The sequence below is a fragment of the Salmo trutta genome, chromosome 28 (genome assembly GCF_901001165.1).
Source record: "Salmo trutta chromosome 28, fSalTru1.1, whole genome shotgun sequence".
NCBI lineage: Eukaryota > Metazoa > Chordata > Actinopteri > Salmoniformes > Salmonidae > Salmo > Salmo trutta.
Genome location: NC_042984.1, coordinates 30,128,219 through 30,145,870, shown reverse-complemented (window position 1 = coordinate 30,145,870; position 17,652 = coordinate 30,128,219). Strand labels below are relative to the sequence as shown.

The window sequence follows — 17,652 nt, the reverse complement described above, 5'->3', positions numbered from 1 at the left end:
TAACCAATGCGCTCGTGGTCCTCAATAACATGCTGCACGAGTGCCTCATAGGTACGTAGCACAAAGAGGCAGCGCTTGCAGTGGATGGTGTTGCTGTTAGCATTGACATTGGTGTTGCTGCTGCTGTCTGTGTTCCCTGTGCCCGCACCTGCTGCAGCACCGTTAGGTGTGGTCTTTTCCTCAGGCTTAATCAGGTAGGGTGCGGCCACATGCTGAAAGTGTTCTCTGTAGATGTGCTTGCGCACCACGTTGTAAAGCGGGTCCCTGTAGGTGCACTTCTTGCAGTAGTACACCGCCTGCTCGATGCTCTCTCCAGGCCTCTTGCCCAGCTGCATGCCATCCTTTAGCCCCTGCATGCCTCCGGGACCCTGTCGCACCACGTTGTTGGGCATGTGGAACAGCTTGATGTGCGTCTCCAGGGTCTTCTTGTTCCCATTGTAGGTGCAGTAGGGGCAGTTAAGCAAGATGCGGCTCTCAAAGTCCTCGCTGTGGACATTGCGGAAGTGGCTCTTGTACGCCGAGAAGAACTTGGAAGAGAAGGGGCAGCCGGAACAACAGAAAGGCTTTGATCTGTAGTCCTGGGAGACAAGGGGAAAATAAGACGACAGTGGCAAGTCAGTTGTTGATGTTAATCAAATGTAAATGCATTGTTTATTGAAAATAAGCAGACACAATAACAATACAATGAACAGTGGGTTCCAGTGAGCCACTCACCTGGGCTTTGGTCAGTGAAGGATCCCACATACACACATCATCCCAGGTGGTGTGCTTGATGTAGAACTCATTAGGGACATAGTCTTTGTAGTCCTAAGGAGAGAGAATGACATAATCACAATTAATATATACATCAATAAAAACCAAGTCAGATAGAGGTGATTTGCTAGGAGGGGTTTTAAAGGCCTCAGCCTTTGGGAAAGTTATTATGGTTGTGGACTGGGCTTAATATAACAAACTGACAAAGTGATGGACATCATAAACGGGAGACATTTGACAACTCCTGTGTTGATGGCTGAAACAATGACTGATTGTTTCATGAGCTATTCATGAATGAGCTATTATTTCTTAAAGTTTGAAAAAAACAGTGTGGTCAAAGGCATGAGGCTCATTCACAGATAATAGTAAACGCCATGTGCTGCTCACCTCAATGTGGTCTTTACAAAACTCCAGGCCGATGTCTCCCAGAACCCGCTTGACATTTCTTCTGGCTTTCCGTAAGCTGCCCAGGTTGTTGACCGGGAGCTGGAACATGCTGGCCACTTGGAGAAGGGAGGGACACAGGTGTGACTAATAGGTGAGGTCAGGTAGGTCAACATATGTACTAAGCATTGTTGTAGAGAGCAGAGTTCCGCAGACCCAACACAAAAACCTTAGTGTTACCCAGGGTGACCGAAACACACGTCCCAAAGAATTACACTAGAGTTACATTAACATAATCACTGGAGTGACTAGTGCACCTATGGGGGGGGAAAAAAAGCTACAAGAGAACTAGCTGTCTGTTAGTCACCTTTCGTCATAAAACCATCAATCATTTTCCTCAGCGGCATTACTCATCATGTCTATCCATAATGATCCTACCACCATCTTTATGTCTGTCTGGACTGATTGGTTTGTTATATATTCCAGTCAACGCTAAACAATCAAAACACTGCAGAATGGATTCTCTACTCAGGTCAAAGGTCAGATAGGACAAGATGCTTTAGTGACAAGCAGCATGAGACCAAAAACTCTTCACCTATCCAGTGATGTCATAGCTCTAGTTGTATGTTCCTTAAGATGCAACTATGGTACAGTGCTGCTGAGCTGAATGCCGTCTGCCTGGCTGTCTGTCTGTCTGACTCCCTTGCTGGCTAGGCTTACTCCCTCTGATGCGTTCTCCCATCGCTTGTAGATGGCGCTAGAGGACAGCTCTGCCTCCATTATGTAAGGCTTCCATTGCTCTGCCTGCCCCCTTTTTGCAGCCTCTCTGCAATCACGGAATGGCGCCTCCTATTGAGTCAGCAGCAGAGCCCAACATTTACAATATGTCTGCAGTGTATTTTTGGGGGGAGGGGAGTGGGGGCTGGGTGGGTAGCTGGCAGAGAATAGCCACTCTCTACAGCTGAGGTGAGAGGAAGAGGAGGAGAGGAAGAGGAGAATAGCACAAAAGGAGATGGTCTATATTAGGCCTAATGGGTAAAATATAGACTACCTAAAATCTATAAGTGTGTTCTGTCCTCAAAGCATCAATGACGACATTCCCTCTGGTCACCATCAGATCCTCCAAACTCACATTGTTTACAAAAATAAAAGTTGATTGTATCAGTCATATCCTCTTTTAGCAAATTGTCACCTATGACCATACACACACCAAAAAGAAGGGAGTTGGCATTTAAGTAGAACACCTATCTAAATGACCTTAAGGTTAAATCAGGACCACCACATTGTTTCTCCTGATGGCCCTCACACAGGGACCATGGGAACATATGGTTAAATCAATAGAGTACCAGCATAAAACCAACCCCGAAGACCATGTTGACACCTTATATAAGTTGCTGGCAACATTATATCAGATAGCCATTATGATAATTGTGAGGTGAATAACGTGAGGTGAGACTACTTAGCCATCTGACGTCACTTGTGTTTCCACATTCAAAATCAAATGTACGACCTGCAGATCACAACTCCTTGTCACCTATACACACACGCTGTAGGCAAGTTGCTGAATGAGTCTGACTAACGTACCAGTTAGCTACCAGCTAGATTATAACACCCCGGTTCAGTTATATTTTAAATAATGGGGTGGGGGGGAAATACCATTACATTTGATAAAGGTCAAATGTGTCTATTAACTAGGAGTGACGTTAGAGGAGGTTACGAACTATCGTCTCCCTCCTTCAATTTGGCTAAATGATGGCTTTGATTGAAGTCAATGATGAATATCGTATATGGCTATCTGGTCGACCAATGAAAGAGGATACAAACATTTCTTACACGATTAGCTACTACGTGTATCACACCTCATGGTTCTACACCTTAATAACGTCTGACTTGGTAATACTGTTACCAGAACGATAGCTGATTGCTTCCTCGCAGTATCTAGTCACCCACCACAAAGGGAAGCGCAAGTAAAACACAGCGAGCTAGCAGCTGCTACATGAGAGTACTAGAAAGGAGCCCCGCATGAGCTCTTCAGTAGGTGCTGATTTTGAGCGTTACTCGGTGCCCAAGTTTAGCTGGGCAAAAGTGGTACAATGTCACCGACAACTTATGATATACGGCATCATAACACTCTACGTAATATTGTTCAATTTGTTATCATCAAGACATAAAGCTTAAGTCTACATTGTTCGCCGACCATAGCAAAGAACGAATAGCGGCAACGCATCATCGTAGTTAACCCTCCTAGCTAGCGATGTTGTATGGAAAGCGGAGTGACGAGTTTACCTGGTTTGAAATACGGTGGTCCCGTTGGTGTAAATGATTTCAATTACGAGAAACGGTGAGATAAATCGTTGGGCACTCACGTTCCCTCCTATTCCTCCAAATAAGCAGCCGGGAATAACCGCCTTGCCGTCTACTCTCCAAGCGGTCACACCACACCGTGAGGGAGCTCGACTCCTCTCACTATCCGACACAGAGTATCCTTCTCGGATGCCGGGGATGAAGTGCCGCTGGAACTAATTTAGCTAGATAAACATCGAAAATGCTCATTGCAGGAAAAGATAAAGTAGCGTTGTTTTAAATATTACGACGTAGCTACCCCTCATCCAAAACTGGGTAAACTCTGTGACTGTTTACTGATAATAATGCATACCCATCTCTTCCCTATAAAGACAATACACCCATCCTAGACTATAAACTGCCCTATCCAAAATGGCGCAATTGAAAGGGCGGAAGTGACATATGTTTGATTAGCATAAAAAGCTAATTGTGATATCAAAATGAGTCGAGATTTATAAAACTAAATTACTGTGTGGTAATCAAATCTAACCTCTTACCGTGCAAGACAGGCCTCAGATTTTGGCCTCGGTCGTTCTTCAACGTCTGTCAAAGTCTATGCCTGGGGGATTGGGGTAAACAAGCTCGATCTGCAATTACCAGATTGAACCAACAGGAGGCGCCCTCTAGTTGAGCGTGAACGCATGCGTTAGGACTAGCTACAACTGGCGCCCTCCCCTGCAGAGGGTCGGATGTATACAGTGCCTCAGTACTAACACAGTGCCTTTGCACTTGCCCAATGTCAGAGTGCTATGAGAACAGTAGGTGGCGCTGTTCTATGCTGGCACTTAACTCACCGGGACTACTTTCCTCAGAGACTGGGCAGCTACCAAGCCTGAGAGCATATTGTTCTCTGTCCATTTTAGCATGGGCCCCTTGGAGAGATTGGGGTGGGGGTGGATGGAGAGACCTCATGTGAATACTGGATTTCAATTGATTGGTGATAGTATGACATGGATAGTATAACATGACCTCGTTGGAGGTCTCTCAGCTTCTTGCTGTGCATGGATTGTCTTCCAAGTAGAGGTATTCTCGGGTTCGGACCCGAACGGACCTGAGGACAATCAGACCCGATCATTAATTTAAAAGGGGGACCCGGACTCAAACAGACCCAACGACAACCAGACCTAGACCCATTGGGGAGGCATGTAGCCTAGTGGTTAGAGCATTAGACTAGTAACCAAAAGGTTGCAAGATTGAATCCCTGAGCTGACAAGGTCAAAATCTGTCATTCTGCCCCTGAACAAGGCAATTAACCCACTGGGCCATCATTGAAAATAAGAATTTGTTCTTAACCGACTTGCCTAGTTAAATAAAGGTAAAACAAAACAAATTGGACCTTAGTGACAAAAAAAATGTTTATCAGCCAAGTTGCTCTTCTGGTTAATGAATAGGTTTTTATATGCTGGCTAGGCCTTCTATATGTCAATAAATTCACCTTATTAGCGTAAAATAAATATGTTACAGGCAAGTGGTCACCAACCTTTTCTAAATCAAGCTTTTATCCAAAGCGAGACCACTTTGAGTCAAAATGCAAGCCGAGACCTAACGCTCAGATTTGTTTTACAAACATGACTTAAAAAAACGTAAGCCTATGCAATATTAACCAATTAAAAACAGTTACAAAGCAATGAGGTTTGTGCAGTAGGCTATAGGCCCAATACATAATCAATGCATATTGGCTATGCTTAAATTGCCCTTCCAATGTTGTTCTTTTCAGACCATTTTGCAATTATATTTCTGGACTGATGGCCTGCATCTGATGGTCAGTCTGAGGGAAGGGAGGGAGCAGCGGTGAAGCTGCCTCTCACCCGAATCACCGACACTGTCCCTTCGCTGTATTGGTCGAGTCTCTCTCTCTAGTCATTGTTTAAAAAATTTGAAATCTCACATCAACTTTGCTGTGCATTTGAGGCTTAATTTTTCAGTCTATGGAGCAAACTGTGTAGATACAGTGATCTGAGCTATGTGATTGGCCAGTGGTAGGCCTATAACTGCACTTGATTTGCTCTTTGCTGGGTAGGCGAAGTTCTACCTTCAGACACATGAAATGGTTCAAAATGGGAACACTTTGCCTTCCTGGCACTTGGGCTGTTCAATCAAGTCTACCTACTGCCAACAGTGCAAAAAAAAACAATACAAAACAGGAACCAAGGCTTTATCGTTGGGGTTTTAACAGAAATGTTTTGTAATCGACTAGGAATTCCATGGAGATCAGTTGGTGACCACTGCTCTAGGCTATGCAGAGCCGTGGTCGGGTACATTCAAGTCTATCAGCTGTATGTACATACATTACATTCAGAAAGTATTCACACCCCTTTACCTTTCCCACACTTTGTTGTGTTACAGCCTGAATTTAAAATTGATTAAATTGAGATTTTGTGTCACTGGCCTACACACAATACCCATAATATCAAAGTGGAATTACATTGACTTCAGAAAGTATTCATACCCTTTGACCAAAAGGAAGTAGTTTGGGGGTGGGGGTGCTGTTATATTTTTCCGGAGACTTATTTGTCAACGGCTCCACAGATGGCTATCTCGGTCTGCTAATTAAAGACTAGTAAAGGGTCAGTGCACTACTTTGGTGATTATGATTTTATATTTAAACATATACAGTACCAGTGAAAAGTTTGGACACACCTGCTCATTCAAGGGTTATTCTTTATTTTTACTATTTTCCACATTGTAGAATAATAGCAAAGACATCAAAAGTATGAAATAACACATATGGAATCATGTAGTAGCCAAAGAAGTGTTAAACAAATCAAAATATATTTTATATTTGAGATTCTTCAAAGTAGCCCTTTGCCTTGACAGCTTTGTACAGGCTTGGCATTCTCCCAACCAGCTTCATGAGGTAGTCACCTGGAATGCATTTCAATTAACAGGTATGCCTTGTTAAACGTTAATTTGTGGAATTTCTTTGCTTCTTAATGCGTTTGAGACAATCAGTTGTGTTGTGACAAGGTAGGGTTGGTATACAGAAGATAGCCCTATTGGTAAAAGACCAAGTCCATATTATAGCAAGAACAGCTCAAATAAGCAAAGAGAAATGACAGTACATCATTACTTTAAGACATTAAGGTCAGTCAATGTGGAATATTTCAAGAACTTTGAAGTTTCTTCAAGTGCAGCTGCAAAAACCATCAAGCGCAATGATGAAACTGGCTCTCATGAGGACCGCCACAGGAAAGGAAGACCCAGAATGACCTCTGCTGCAGAGGATAAGATCATTAGAGTTAACTGCACCTCAGATTGCAGCCCAGATAAATGCTTCACAGAGTTCAAGTAACAGACACATCTCAACATCAACTGTTCAGAGGAGACTGCGTAAATCAGGCCTTCATAGTCAAATTGCTGCAAAGAAACCCCTACTAAAGGACATCAATAAGAAGAATAAACTTGCTTGGGCCAAAAAACACAAACAATGGACATTAGACCGATGGAAATCTGTCCTTTGGTCTGATGAGTCCAAGAGAGATTTTTGGTTCCAACCGCCTTGTCTTTGTGAGATGCAGAGTATGTGAATGGATGACCTCCGCATGTGTGCTTCCCACTGTGAAGCATGGAGGAGGTGTGATGGTGTGGGGGTGCTTTGCTGGTGTCACTGTCAGTGATTTATTTAGAATTCAAGGCACACTAAACCAGAATGGCTACCACAGCATTCTGCAGCGATATGCCATCCCATCTGGTTTGCGCTTAATGGGACTATCATTTGTTTTTCAACAGGACAATGACCCAACATACTTCCAGACTGTGTAAGGACTATTTGACCAAGGAGAGTGCTGCATGAGATGATCTGGCATACACAATCACCCAACCTCAACCCAATTGAGAAGGTTTGGGATGAGTTGGACCGCAGAATGAAGGAAAAGCAGCCAACAAGTGCTCAACATATGTGGGAATTCCTTCAAGGCTGTTGGAAAAGCATTCCTCGTGAAGCTGGTTGAGCGAAAAATATAGGAAAATGTAGAAAAACCCTTGAATCAGTAGGTGTTCTAAAACTTTTGACCGGTAGTGTAAACCCACCAAAATGTGAAAGTAATGAACAGAAAGCAGTTAATCAATCTACAATAATACATAGGAAGAAGCTTGATGCTTCAACATCTTTATGTATGATTGGAGATCCATCTGAAGCAGAGGCAGTGAAGATTGAATATTTAATGTATTACTTTCTGTGCTTTGACTTGTCAATAATCAACTACTCATAGAAAGGAGCATAGTCTGTCCATTTCCCCTACTCTAATTTTTATCAGTGACATAGTGCAATTTCGCGAGGTTCCCATGCACGGTTCAAGCAAGCCCCCCCCCCCCCCCCCCACCCCTGAGAGAAAATGTTGCTGTTTTAAAGCAAATTTGCTTCAATTCTACACATTCTGCCATGGGGCTGAGAGAAAAATATGCAGTTTTATAGCTAATCTTATGCTATTCTATACATTTTGCCATGAGAGTGAGAGAAAATGTTGCAGTTTTAAAGCAAATTTCCTGTAATTCTAAACATTTTGCCAGGGCTTATGAAGTGTTCATTTGCTTTCTGGGAGGCTCCCTGAGTTTTAGGGGTGCCCCAACCAAAATAAAAAAGTTGGTTTGATGCTCCCTAAATCTTGGGGGCCCCCGCCTCGCGTGGGCTGTGGGGGTGCATCCTACGCCAATGATTTTGATGTAGGTTAATTACTGCACTAAAGGCCATGAATGAAAAACTAAAAAGCAGTGCTGAGTCCAAACCTAGAGCATCATAAATCATGTTGTCGCGAAGAGAGTAAGCAGTCCTTTCAGGAACGACACTATTTCATTTCCTCCCAGTTTAGACTCCCCATAAACACGATCCACAAACGAAATTGGAACCTGTTTGGAAGAAGGAAAAATATAGTTTAAGGGATAGATTGGATTTTGGCAATGAAGAGTCAGATGAACTTCAGGATACCATTTTTATGTATCTGCCTCCAGTATGTAGAAAGTTAGAGGTAGTTCCAGTCATTGCGCTAACGCTAGTTAGCAACTGTACACTAGATAGCAACTTCCTTCAAACTGCATGCAGAGACATAAAAATGGTATCCACAAAAAGTAGATAAAACTGTCTCTTTAACTAAGCTACATACAAACTATTGACATGATAAACAGAACTTAATTTATTTGGGTAAAAACATATACAACAGATGTATAATGTATTCCCAGAGGATAGCCCTTAAAAGTATTAATTAAAACACTGTGTCCAAATGTGGTCCTCGACAGTAAAAACAAATAAAACATCTCATGATTAAGAAACTAAACAAAATTACACAACACAAAAAACACACACAAAGGGTTAAAAGGCCTCACCTCTCCAATGGTGTAGTTCAGCTGTCTGGCACGGACAATCATCTCCATCTGAAAGACGTAGCCTTTGGACACACACCTCTCCACCAGACTCTCCAGTACCTCCTTCTTGTAAAGCCTGAGAACACCATGCATAAAAAACAAAACAGTGAGATAACACAAACTGGCACACTGATAAAGGAAGATGTACCAGTATGTAAGTACAGTTGAAGTCAGACATTTACATACACCTTGGCCAAATACATTTAAACTCAGTTTTTCACAATTCCTGACATTTAATCATAGTAAAAATTCCCTGTCTTAGGTCAGTCAGGAGCACCACTTTATTTTAAGAATGTGGAATGTCAGAATAATAGTAGAGAGAATGATTTATATCAGCTTTTATTTCTCTCATCACATTCCCAGTGGGTCAGAAGTTTACATTCACTCAATTAGTATTTGGTAGCATTGCCTTTAAATTGTTTAACTTGGGTCAAACGTTTTGGGTAGCCTTCCACAAGCTTCCCACAATAAGTTGGGTGAATTTTGGCCCATTCCTCCTGACAAAGCTGGTGTAACGGAGTCAGGTTTGTAGGCCTCCTTGCTTGCACACGTTTTTTTCAGTTCTGCCCACAAATTTTCTATAGGATTGAGGTCAGGGCTTTGTGATGGCCACTCCAATACCTTGACTTTATTTCCCTTAAGCCATTTTGCCACAACTTTGGAAGTATGCTTGGGGTCATTGTCCATTTGGAAGACTCATTTGCGACCAAGCTTAAACTTCCTGACTGATGTCTTGAGATGTTGCTTCAATATATCCACATCATTTTCACTCCTCATGATGCCAACTATTATGTGAGGTGCACCAGTCCCTCCTGCAGCAAAGCACCCCCACAACATGATGCTGCCACCCCCGTGCTTCACGGTTGGGATGGTGGTCTTCGGCTTGGAAGCCTCCCCCTACGATCTTTGTCCCCATGTGCAGTTTCAAACCATAGTCTGGCTTTTTTATGGCGGTTTTGGAGCAGTGGCTTCTTCCTTGCTGAGCGGCCTTTCAGGTTATGTCGATATAGGACTCGTTTCACTGTGGATATAGATACTTTTGTACCTGTTTCCTCCAGCATCTTCACAAGGTCCTTTGCTGTTGTTGTGGGATTGGTTTGCACTTTTCACACCAAAGTACGTTCATCTCTAGGAGACAGAACGCGTCTCCTTCCTGAGCGGTAAGACGGCTGCGTGGTCCCATGGTGTTTATACTTGCTTACTATTGTTTGTACAGATGAATGTGGTACCTTCAGGCATTTGGAAATTGCTCCCAAGGATGAACAAGACTTGTGGAGGTCTAACAGTTTTTCTGAGGTCATGGCTGATTTCCCCATGATGTCAAGCAAAGTGGCACTGAGTTTGAAGGTAGGCCTTGAAATACATCTACAGGTACACCTCCATTTGACTCAAACTATGTCAATTAGCCTATCAGAAGCTTCTAAAGCCATAACATCATTTTCTGGGGTTTTCCAAGCTGTTTAAAAGCACAGTCAACTTAGTGTATGTAAACTTCTGACCCACTGGTATTGTGATACATTGACTTATAAGTGAAATAATCTGTCTGTAAACAATTGTTGGAAAAATTACTTGTGTCATGCACTAAGTAGATGTCCTAACCGACTTGCCAAAACTATAGTTTGTTAACAAGAAATTTGTGGAGTGGTTGAAAAACGAGTTTTAATGACTTCAACCTAAGTGTATGTAAACTTCCGACTTCAACTGTCAGTGTGATTACTGTGCCTGCTGTTCTTCACACCTATTTACATTTAGCCCCTTACCTGAAGCTGCCAGTCAGGTCTGATGCCCCAGGTCTCAGCAGAACCTGTGTTACATAGTTCGCTCCCCGACTGTTAGAGAGGGAGGGACACACACAGATGAGAGTTTAATACTTGCCTTCTGTATAAGCAGAATAACTGACAGCCAACAACCTACACGACTAATGTCCTTGTTTTTCAAAGAAAAGCACATTTTTTGTCCATTAAAATAATATCAAATTGATCAGAAATACAGTGTACAGTCGTGGCCAAACGTTTTGAGAATGACACAAATATAAATTTTCACAAAGTCTGCTGCCTCAGTTTGTATGATGGCAATTTGCATATACTCCAGAATGTTATGAAGAGTGATCAGATGAATTGCAATTAATTGCAAAGTCCCTCCTTGCCATGCAAATTAACTGAATCCCCCAAAAACCTTTCCACTGCATTCCAGCCCTGCCACAAAAGTACAGACCTGACACCAGTACAGAGCTTGCTCAGGAATGGCAGCAGGCAGGTGTGAGTGCACCTGGTGGGCCTGGTGTCAAGAAGGGCAGCAAAGAAGCCACTTCTCTCCAGGAAAAACATCAGGGACAGACTGATATTCTGCAAAAGCTACAGGAATTGGACTGCTGAGGACTGGGGTAAAGTCCTTTTCTCTGATGAACCCCCTTTCCGATTGTTTGGGGCATCCGGAAAAAAGCTTGTCCAGAGAAGACAAGGTGAGCGCTACCATCAGTCCTGTGTCATGCCAACAGTAAAGCATCCTGAGACCATTCATGTGTGGAGTTGCTTCTCAGCCAAGGGAGTGGGCTCACTCACAATTTGCCTAAGATCACAGCCATGAATAAAGAATGGTACCAACACATCCTCCGAGAGCAACTTCTCCCAACCATCCAGGAACAGTTTGGTGACGAACAATGCCTTTCCAGCATGATGGAGCACCTTGCCATAAGGCAAAAGTGATAACTAAGTGGCTCGGGGAACAAAACATCGATATTTTGGGTCCATGGCCAGGAAACTCCCCAGACCTTAATCCCATTGAGATCTTGTGGTCAATCCTCAAGAGGCGGGTAGACAAACAAAACCCCACAAATTCTGACAACCTCCAAGCATTGATTATACAAGAATGGGCTGCCATCAGTCAGGATGTGGCCCAGAAGTTAATCGACAGCATGCCAGGGCGGATTGCAGAGGTCTTGAAAAAGAAAGGTCAACACTGCAAATATTGACTCTTTGCATCAACTTCATGTAATTGTCAATAAAGGCCTATGACACTTATGAAATGCTTGTAATTATACTTCAGTATTCCATAGTAACATCTGACAAAAATATCTAAAGACACTGAAGCAGCAGACTTTGCGGACATTAATATTTTTGTCATTCTCAAAACTTTTGGCCACGACTGTAGACATTGTTAATGTTGTAAATGACTATAGCAGCTGGAAACGGCTGAATGGAATATCTACATAGGTGTACAGAGGCCCATTATCAGCAACCATCACTCCTGTGTTCCAATGGCACGTTGTGTTAGCTAATCCAAGTTTATCATTTTAAAATGCTAATTTATCATTCGAAAACCATTTTGCAATTCTGTTAGCACAGCTTAAAACTGTTGTGCTGATTAAAGAAACAAAATATCTGGCCCTCTTTAGACTGGTTGAGTATCTGGAGCATCAGCATTTGTGGGTTTGATTATCAAATCAAAGTTTACTTGTCACATGCGCCGAATACAACAGGTGTAGTAGACCTTACAGTGAAATGCTTACTTACAGGCTCTAACCAACAGTGCAATTTCTAAGTTAAAAAAGGTACTAGGTGAACAATAGATAAGTAAAGAAATAAAAACAACAGTAAAAAAAAGAGTGAAAAATAACAGTAGCGAGACTATATACAGTAGCGAGGCTATATACAGGCACCGGTTAGTAGAACTGATTGAGGTAGTATGTTCATGTAGATATTGTTAGTGACTATGCATATATGATAAACAGAGAGTAGCAATAGCGTAAAAGAGGGGTTGGCGGGTGGTGGGACACAATGCAGTTAGTCCGGGTAGCCAATGTGGGGGGCACCGGTTGGTCGGGCTAATTGAGGTAGTATGTACATGAATGTATAGTTAAAGTGACTATGCATATATGATAAACAGAGAGTAGCAGCAGCGTAAAAGATGGGTTGGGGGGCACACAAAGCAAATAGTCCGGGTAGCCATTTGGTTACCTGTTCAGGAGTCTTATGGCTTAGGGGTAAAAACTGTTGAGAAGCCTTTTGGTCCTAGACTTGGCACTCCGGTACCGCTTTCCATGCGGCAGTAGAGAGAACAGTCTATGACTAGGGTGGCTTGGGACTTTGATCATTTTCAGGGCCTTCCTCTGACACCGCCTGGTGTAGAGGTCCTGGATGGCAGGCAGCTAAGCCACAGTGATGTACTGGGCCCTACACACTACCCTCTGTAGTGCCTTGCAGTCGGAGGCCGAGCAGTTGCCATACCAGGCAGTGATGCAACCCGTCAGGATGCTCTCAATGTTGCAGCTGTAGATCCTTTTGAGAATCTGAGGACCCATGCCAAATGTGTTTAGTTTCCTGCGGGGGAATAGACTTTGTCGTGCCCTCTTCATGACTGTCTTGGTATGTTTGGACCATTCTAGTTTGTTGGTGATGTGGACACCAAGGAACTTAAAGATCTCAACCTATTCCATTACAGCCCCGTTGATGAGAATGGGGGCGTGCTTGGTCCTCCTTTTCCTGTAGTCCACAATCATCTCCTTAGTCTTGGCTACGTTGAGGGATAGGTTGTTATTCCGGCACCACCCGGGCAGGTCTCTGACCTCCTTCCTATAGGCTGTCTCGTCGTCGTCAGTGATCAGGCCTAACACTGTTGTGTCGTCTGCAAACTTAATGATGGTGTTGGAGTCGTGCCTGGCCACGCCGTTGTGGGTGAACAGGGAGTACAGGAGGGGACTGAGCCCGCACCCCTGAGGGGCTCCAGTGTTGAGGATCAGCGTGGCAGATGTGTTGCTACCTACCCTCACCACCTGGGGGCATCCCGTCAGTAAGTCCAGGATCCAGTTGCAGAGGGAGGTGTTTAGTCCCAGGATCCTTAGCTTAGTGATGAGCTTTGAGGGTACTGTGGTGTTGAACGCTGAGCTGTAGTCAATGAATAGCATTCTCACATAGGTGTTCCTTTTGTCCAGGTGGGAAAGGACAGTGTGGACTGCAACAGAGATTGCATCACTTGTGGATCTGTTGGTGCGGTATGCAAATTGGAGTGTGTCTAGGGTTTCTGGGATGTTGATGTGAGCCATTACCAGCCTTTCAAAGCACTTGGTCCACATGGGTGTGGACGTGAGTGCTACGGGTCTGTAGTCATTTAGGCAGGTTGCCTTAGTGTTCTTGGGCACAGGGACTATGGTGGTCTGCTTGAAACATGTTGGTATTACAGACTCAATCAGGGACATGTTGAAAATGTCAGTGAAGACACCTGCCAGTTGGTCAGCACATGCCCGGAGCACACATACTGGTAATCCTAATGGCCCCTCAGCCTTGTGAATGTTTACCTGTTTAAAGATCTTACTCACATCGGCTACGGAGAGTGTGATCACACAGTCGTCCGGAACAGCTGATGCTCTCATGCATGCCTCAGTGTTGCTTGCCTCAAGCGAGCATAGAAGTGATTTAGCTCGTCTGGTAGGCTCGTGTCACTGGGCAGCTCGCGGCTGTGCTCCCCTTTGTAGTCTGTAATAGTTTGCAAGCCCTGCAACATAAGACGAGCGTCGGAGCCGGTGTAGTACGATTCAATCTTAGCCCTGTATTGACGCTTTGCCTGTTTGCCGGAGTTCCTCTGTCCAGTGTCTGGGTTCTTTTGCCCATCTTAATCTTTCTTTTTATCGGCCAGTCTGAGATATGGCTTTTTCTTTGCAACTCTTCCTTAATAGGCCAGCATCCCGGAGTCGCCTCTTCACTGTTGACGTTGAGACTGGTGTTTTGCGGGTACTATTTAATGAAGCTGCCAGTTGAGGACTTGTAAGGCATCTGTTTCTCAAACTGGACACTCTAATGTACTTGTCCTCTTGCTCAGTTGTGCCTCCCACTCCTCTTTCTATTCTGGTTAGAGCCAGTTTGCGCTGTTCTGTGAAGGGAGTAGTACACAGCGTTGTACGAGATCTTAGGTTTCTTGGCAATTTCTCACATGGAATAGCATTAATTTCTCAGAATAAGAATAGACTGATGAGTTTTAAAAGAAAGTTCTTTGTTTCTGGCCATTTGAGCCTGTAATCGAACCCACAAATGCTGATGTTCCAGATACTCAACTAGTCTAAAGAAGGCCAGTTTTATTGCTTCTTTAAATCAGCACAACAGTTTTCAGCTGTGCTAACATAACTGTAAAAGGGTTTTCTAATGATAAATTAGCCTTTAAAATTATAAACTTGGATTAGCTAACACAACGTGCCATTGGAACACAGGAGTGATGGTTGCTGATAATGGGCCTCTGTACGCCCATGTAGATATTCCATTAAAAATCTGCCATTTCCAGCTACAAAAGTCATTTACAACAAAATGGACAAAAAAGTATATTTTCTTTCAAAAACAAGGACATTTCTAAGCGACCCCAAACTTTTGAATGGTAGTGTAGATGTAGCAGACGGGAGTGTGCCCCTGCAGTCACCTGATGAGTTTCCTGCGCAGGTCCCATCCGTATACGCCCCCATCTCCTCTGTATCGGGTGCCTGACACAAGGTCATACCCGCCTTCTCTCTGTTTCCTTGGAGACAAACACATTCACATCAGATACTTGGTAACAGACGATCATATGGTAGAGATGTAGATTGCTAGCAGACATACTATATTCAGAATTCTATGTTCTACATTTTCCCCAAAAATATACACATTCACATTTTGCGATGAATTAAAATAGATAGACTTACTTTATGAATTCTGGAATAAATTTAGGCTGCAAGGAAAGATAAAATTATGTATTTTAGGATGTAAGCATTCAAAGGATTCCATAAAAGATTATCCTGGCAATGAAGCATTTTGATACAAATATCCAACCAAGCAATGTAACACCACAAGTAACCTCCTGATTAGAAAAAGGGACTAGAAAATAGCCTGTTCTTGGAAACATTTTTAAATTGTTATTATTGTATGTACAGGGTCCGGTGCCATCATCCCAACCTGCTTCTCTGATACTGTATTGTCCAGATATACAGGAGATCCACTCACATGATGGGAGAGGTCTGCATCCATTATGAAGACATAGTTCCCTCTGGCATGTTTAATGCCATGGATGTAGGCAGTTCCTGAATGCAGAATTAAAAGGACATTACCTGACATGTGTACCTGAGATAGTGTTCAATAACACGGTGTTCACGCCGATGAATGAGTATGTGACACTTACCTAACCCTAGTTTCTTTGCTCTTGGTCGAAGGAGCTGAAAAATAACCACAAAGAGCAGAGAGTGAATGAGTGTCTTGCTATGCCAGCAGGAACGTGAATGCTAAAGTATGTACAAAAATAACAACTCATCTATTAAATTCACTTACTATCTTGTCCTCTCCGTATATCTTCTGCAGTTGTTCTGCCACCTCAAGTGTCCCATCTGGACTTCCATCATCAATGACAATAATCTCGTAGTCGTATCCACTGTGAATAAGTAAAAAGACGTTTCAAACCATCACACAACAAATGCTAATCTGACATTGGATGAAAACAAGGACTTTACAATGAGCTCCATCATAGTTCCAGTTACAGCTTGAATTTCAGTCAGTCTTTCAAATATGCAATATCTGTTCAAATTTTGTTAGTTATATGCTATATTCTTATAAAGGTACAACCTGCAAAATGTTATTGCAGTCTATGATGTCTATGGAGTACAATGTTGCATGTTTACATCATTGCTTGGCCCACTCACAACTGCCTTGTGTTGTTATGAAGACCGCAGAGGTAAGACAGCTGTAATAAGCTCATAGAGGTATTTATATAAGTCATATTCCACACACACACACACACACACACACACACACACACACACACACACACACACACACACAAATCAGAGGGTATGTCATTAGCTGAAATAATCAATGTGCGGCTGGTAATCACAGCAAAAGATGGGTGGGTATAATTTGTGGAACGTTCCAACAACTTAGTATGTACAAAGTTGTATAGCGGCAGAATAAGATACCGGGTAGGGAATGGGCTATTTAATTACGTTTTTCACTCACCACGTTTATTCCCGAAAAATGTCTGTTCTCACTCTGGTAGCCTATGGACAAACATTAGGGAATAAGCTACGCGGTGAGTTGATGCGTATTTGGCAACTAATTAGCTAGGTGAATTGATCATGCTACTTTGGATGCGTTGTTTGTTGGCAACCTTATACTTTAGAAGTTTTTGGAACAGATTCCTGTTGGAATGTTCCACAAATTATACTCACCCGCAACAGATTGCAAAAGTAAGCCATTGACTATCCCAATGAGGGCTGTTCCCTCTTGGAAAATCTGATTTTAGTGACAGCTCATCACTGACATCTTGTCACACACTCTGGACAACATAACCTGAAATGATCTACCTTTCACCGAAGTATTTTACCAATAGCCACACAATAAGCGGTAGATTCTCTCGTTCATTGTAAGTGGGCAACAACACCGAGTATTTATCACCACCGACCCGGCTCTGCTGTGAACCTTTTCGGCTTGCCATGTTGGTTAGAATGTTATTGAGCCGGATGCGGGTGCGTTGTAAAATATTGACCGCTGCAACAAATTCTTCAAAATTTGGTTCCTAATATTATACATACCACTAGGTGCCGCCACATACAGTAGTTATAAATATATTTGACTCTACGGGATTTCTTCTTCTTCTTCTTCTTCTTCTTCTTCTTCTTCTGCTTCTTCGGCATTGGGTTGGCAGATCGCATCCAACGTTCAATGTGCATACATCACCACCTACTGTACTGGAGTGTGAGGCCAGTCACAGCCTAACTACATGAAATGATCTTCATTAGTCATGTTCCTCTAAGAAAGTGAAATAGAGCCCTAGACACCACTTCCCTCCCCCCACTACACCACCCAAACC

At 43.1% G+C, this 17,652-nt stretch overlaps 1 protein-coding gene across 1 annotated transcript; it reads right to left on the bottom strand.

Annotated features, from left to right (window-relative positions):
• Positions 1-8,206: 8,206 nt before the first annotated feature.
• On the bottom strand, positions 8,207-17,334 carry LOC115165986 (dolichol-phosphate mannosyltransferase subunit 1-like). The gene is made up of 9 exons (XM_029719565.1): positions 17,147-17,334; positions 16,119-16,218; positions 15,973-16,006; positions 15,798-15,874; positions 15,500-15,525; positions 15,241-15,336; positions 10,599-10,667; positions 8,800-8,914; positions 8,207-8,325 (listed from the first exon to the last, which is right to left on the bottom strand). The coding sequence occupies exons 1-9, from the start codon at positions 17,275-17,277 to the stop codon at positions 8,221-8,223; spliced, it is 753 nt and encodes a 250-aa protein (XP_029575425.1). The 5' UTR covers positions 17,278-17,334; the 3' UTR covers positions 8,207-8,220.
• Between the last annotated feature and the right edge of the window lie 318 nt (positions 17,335-17,652).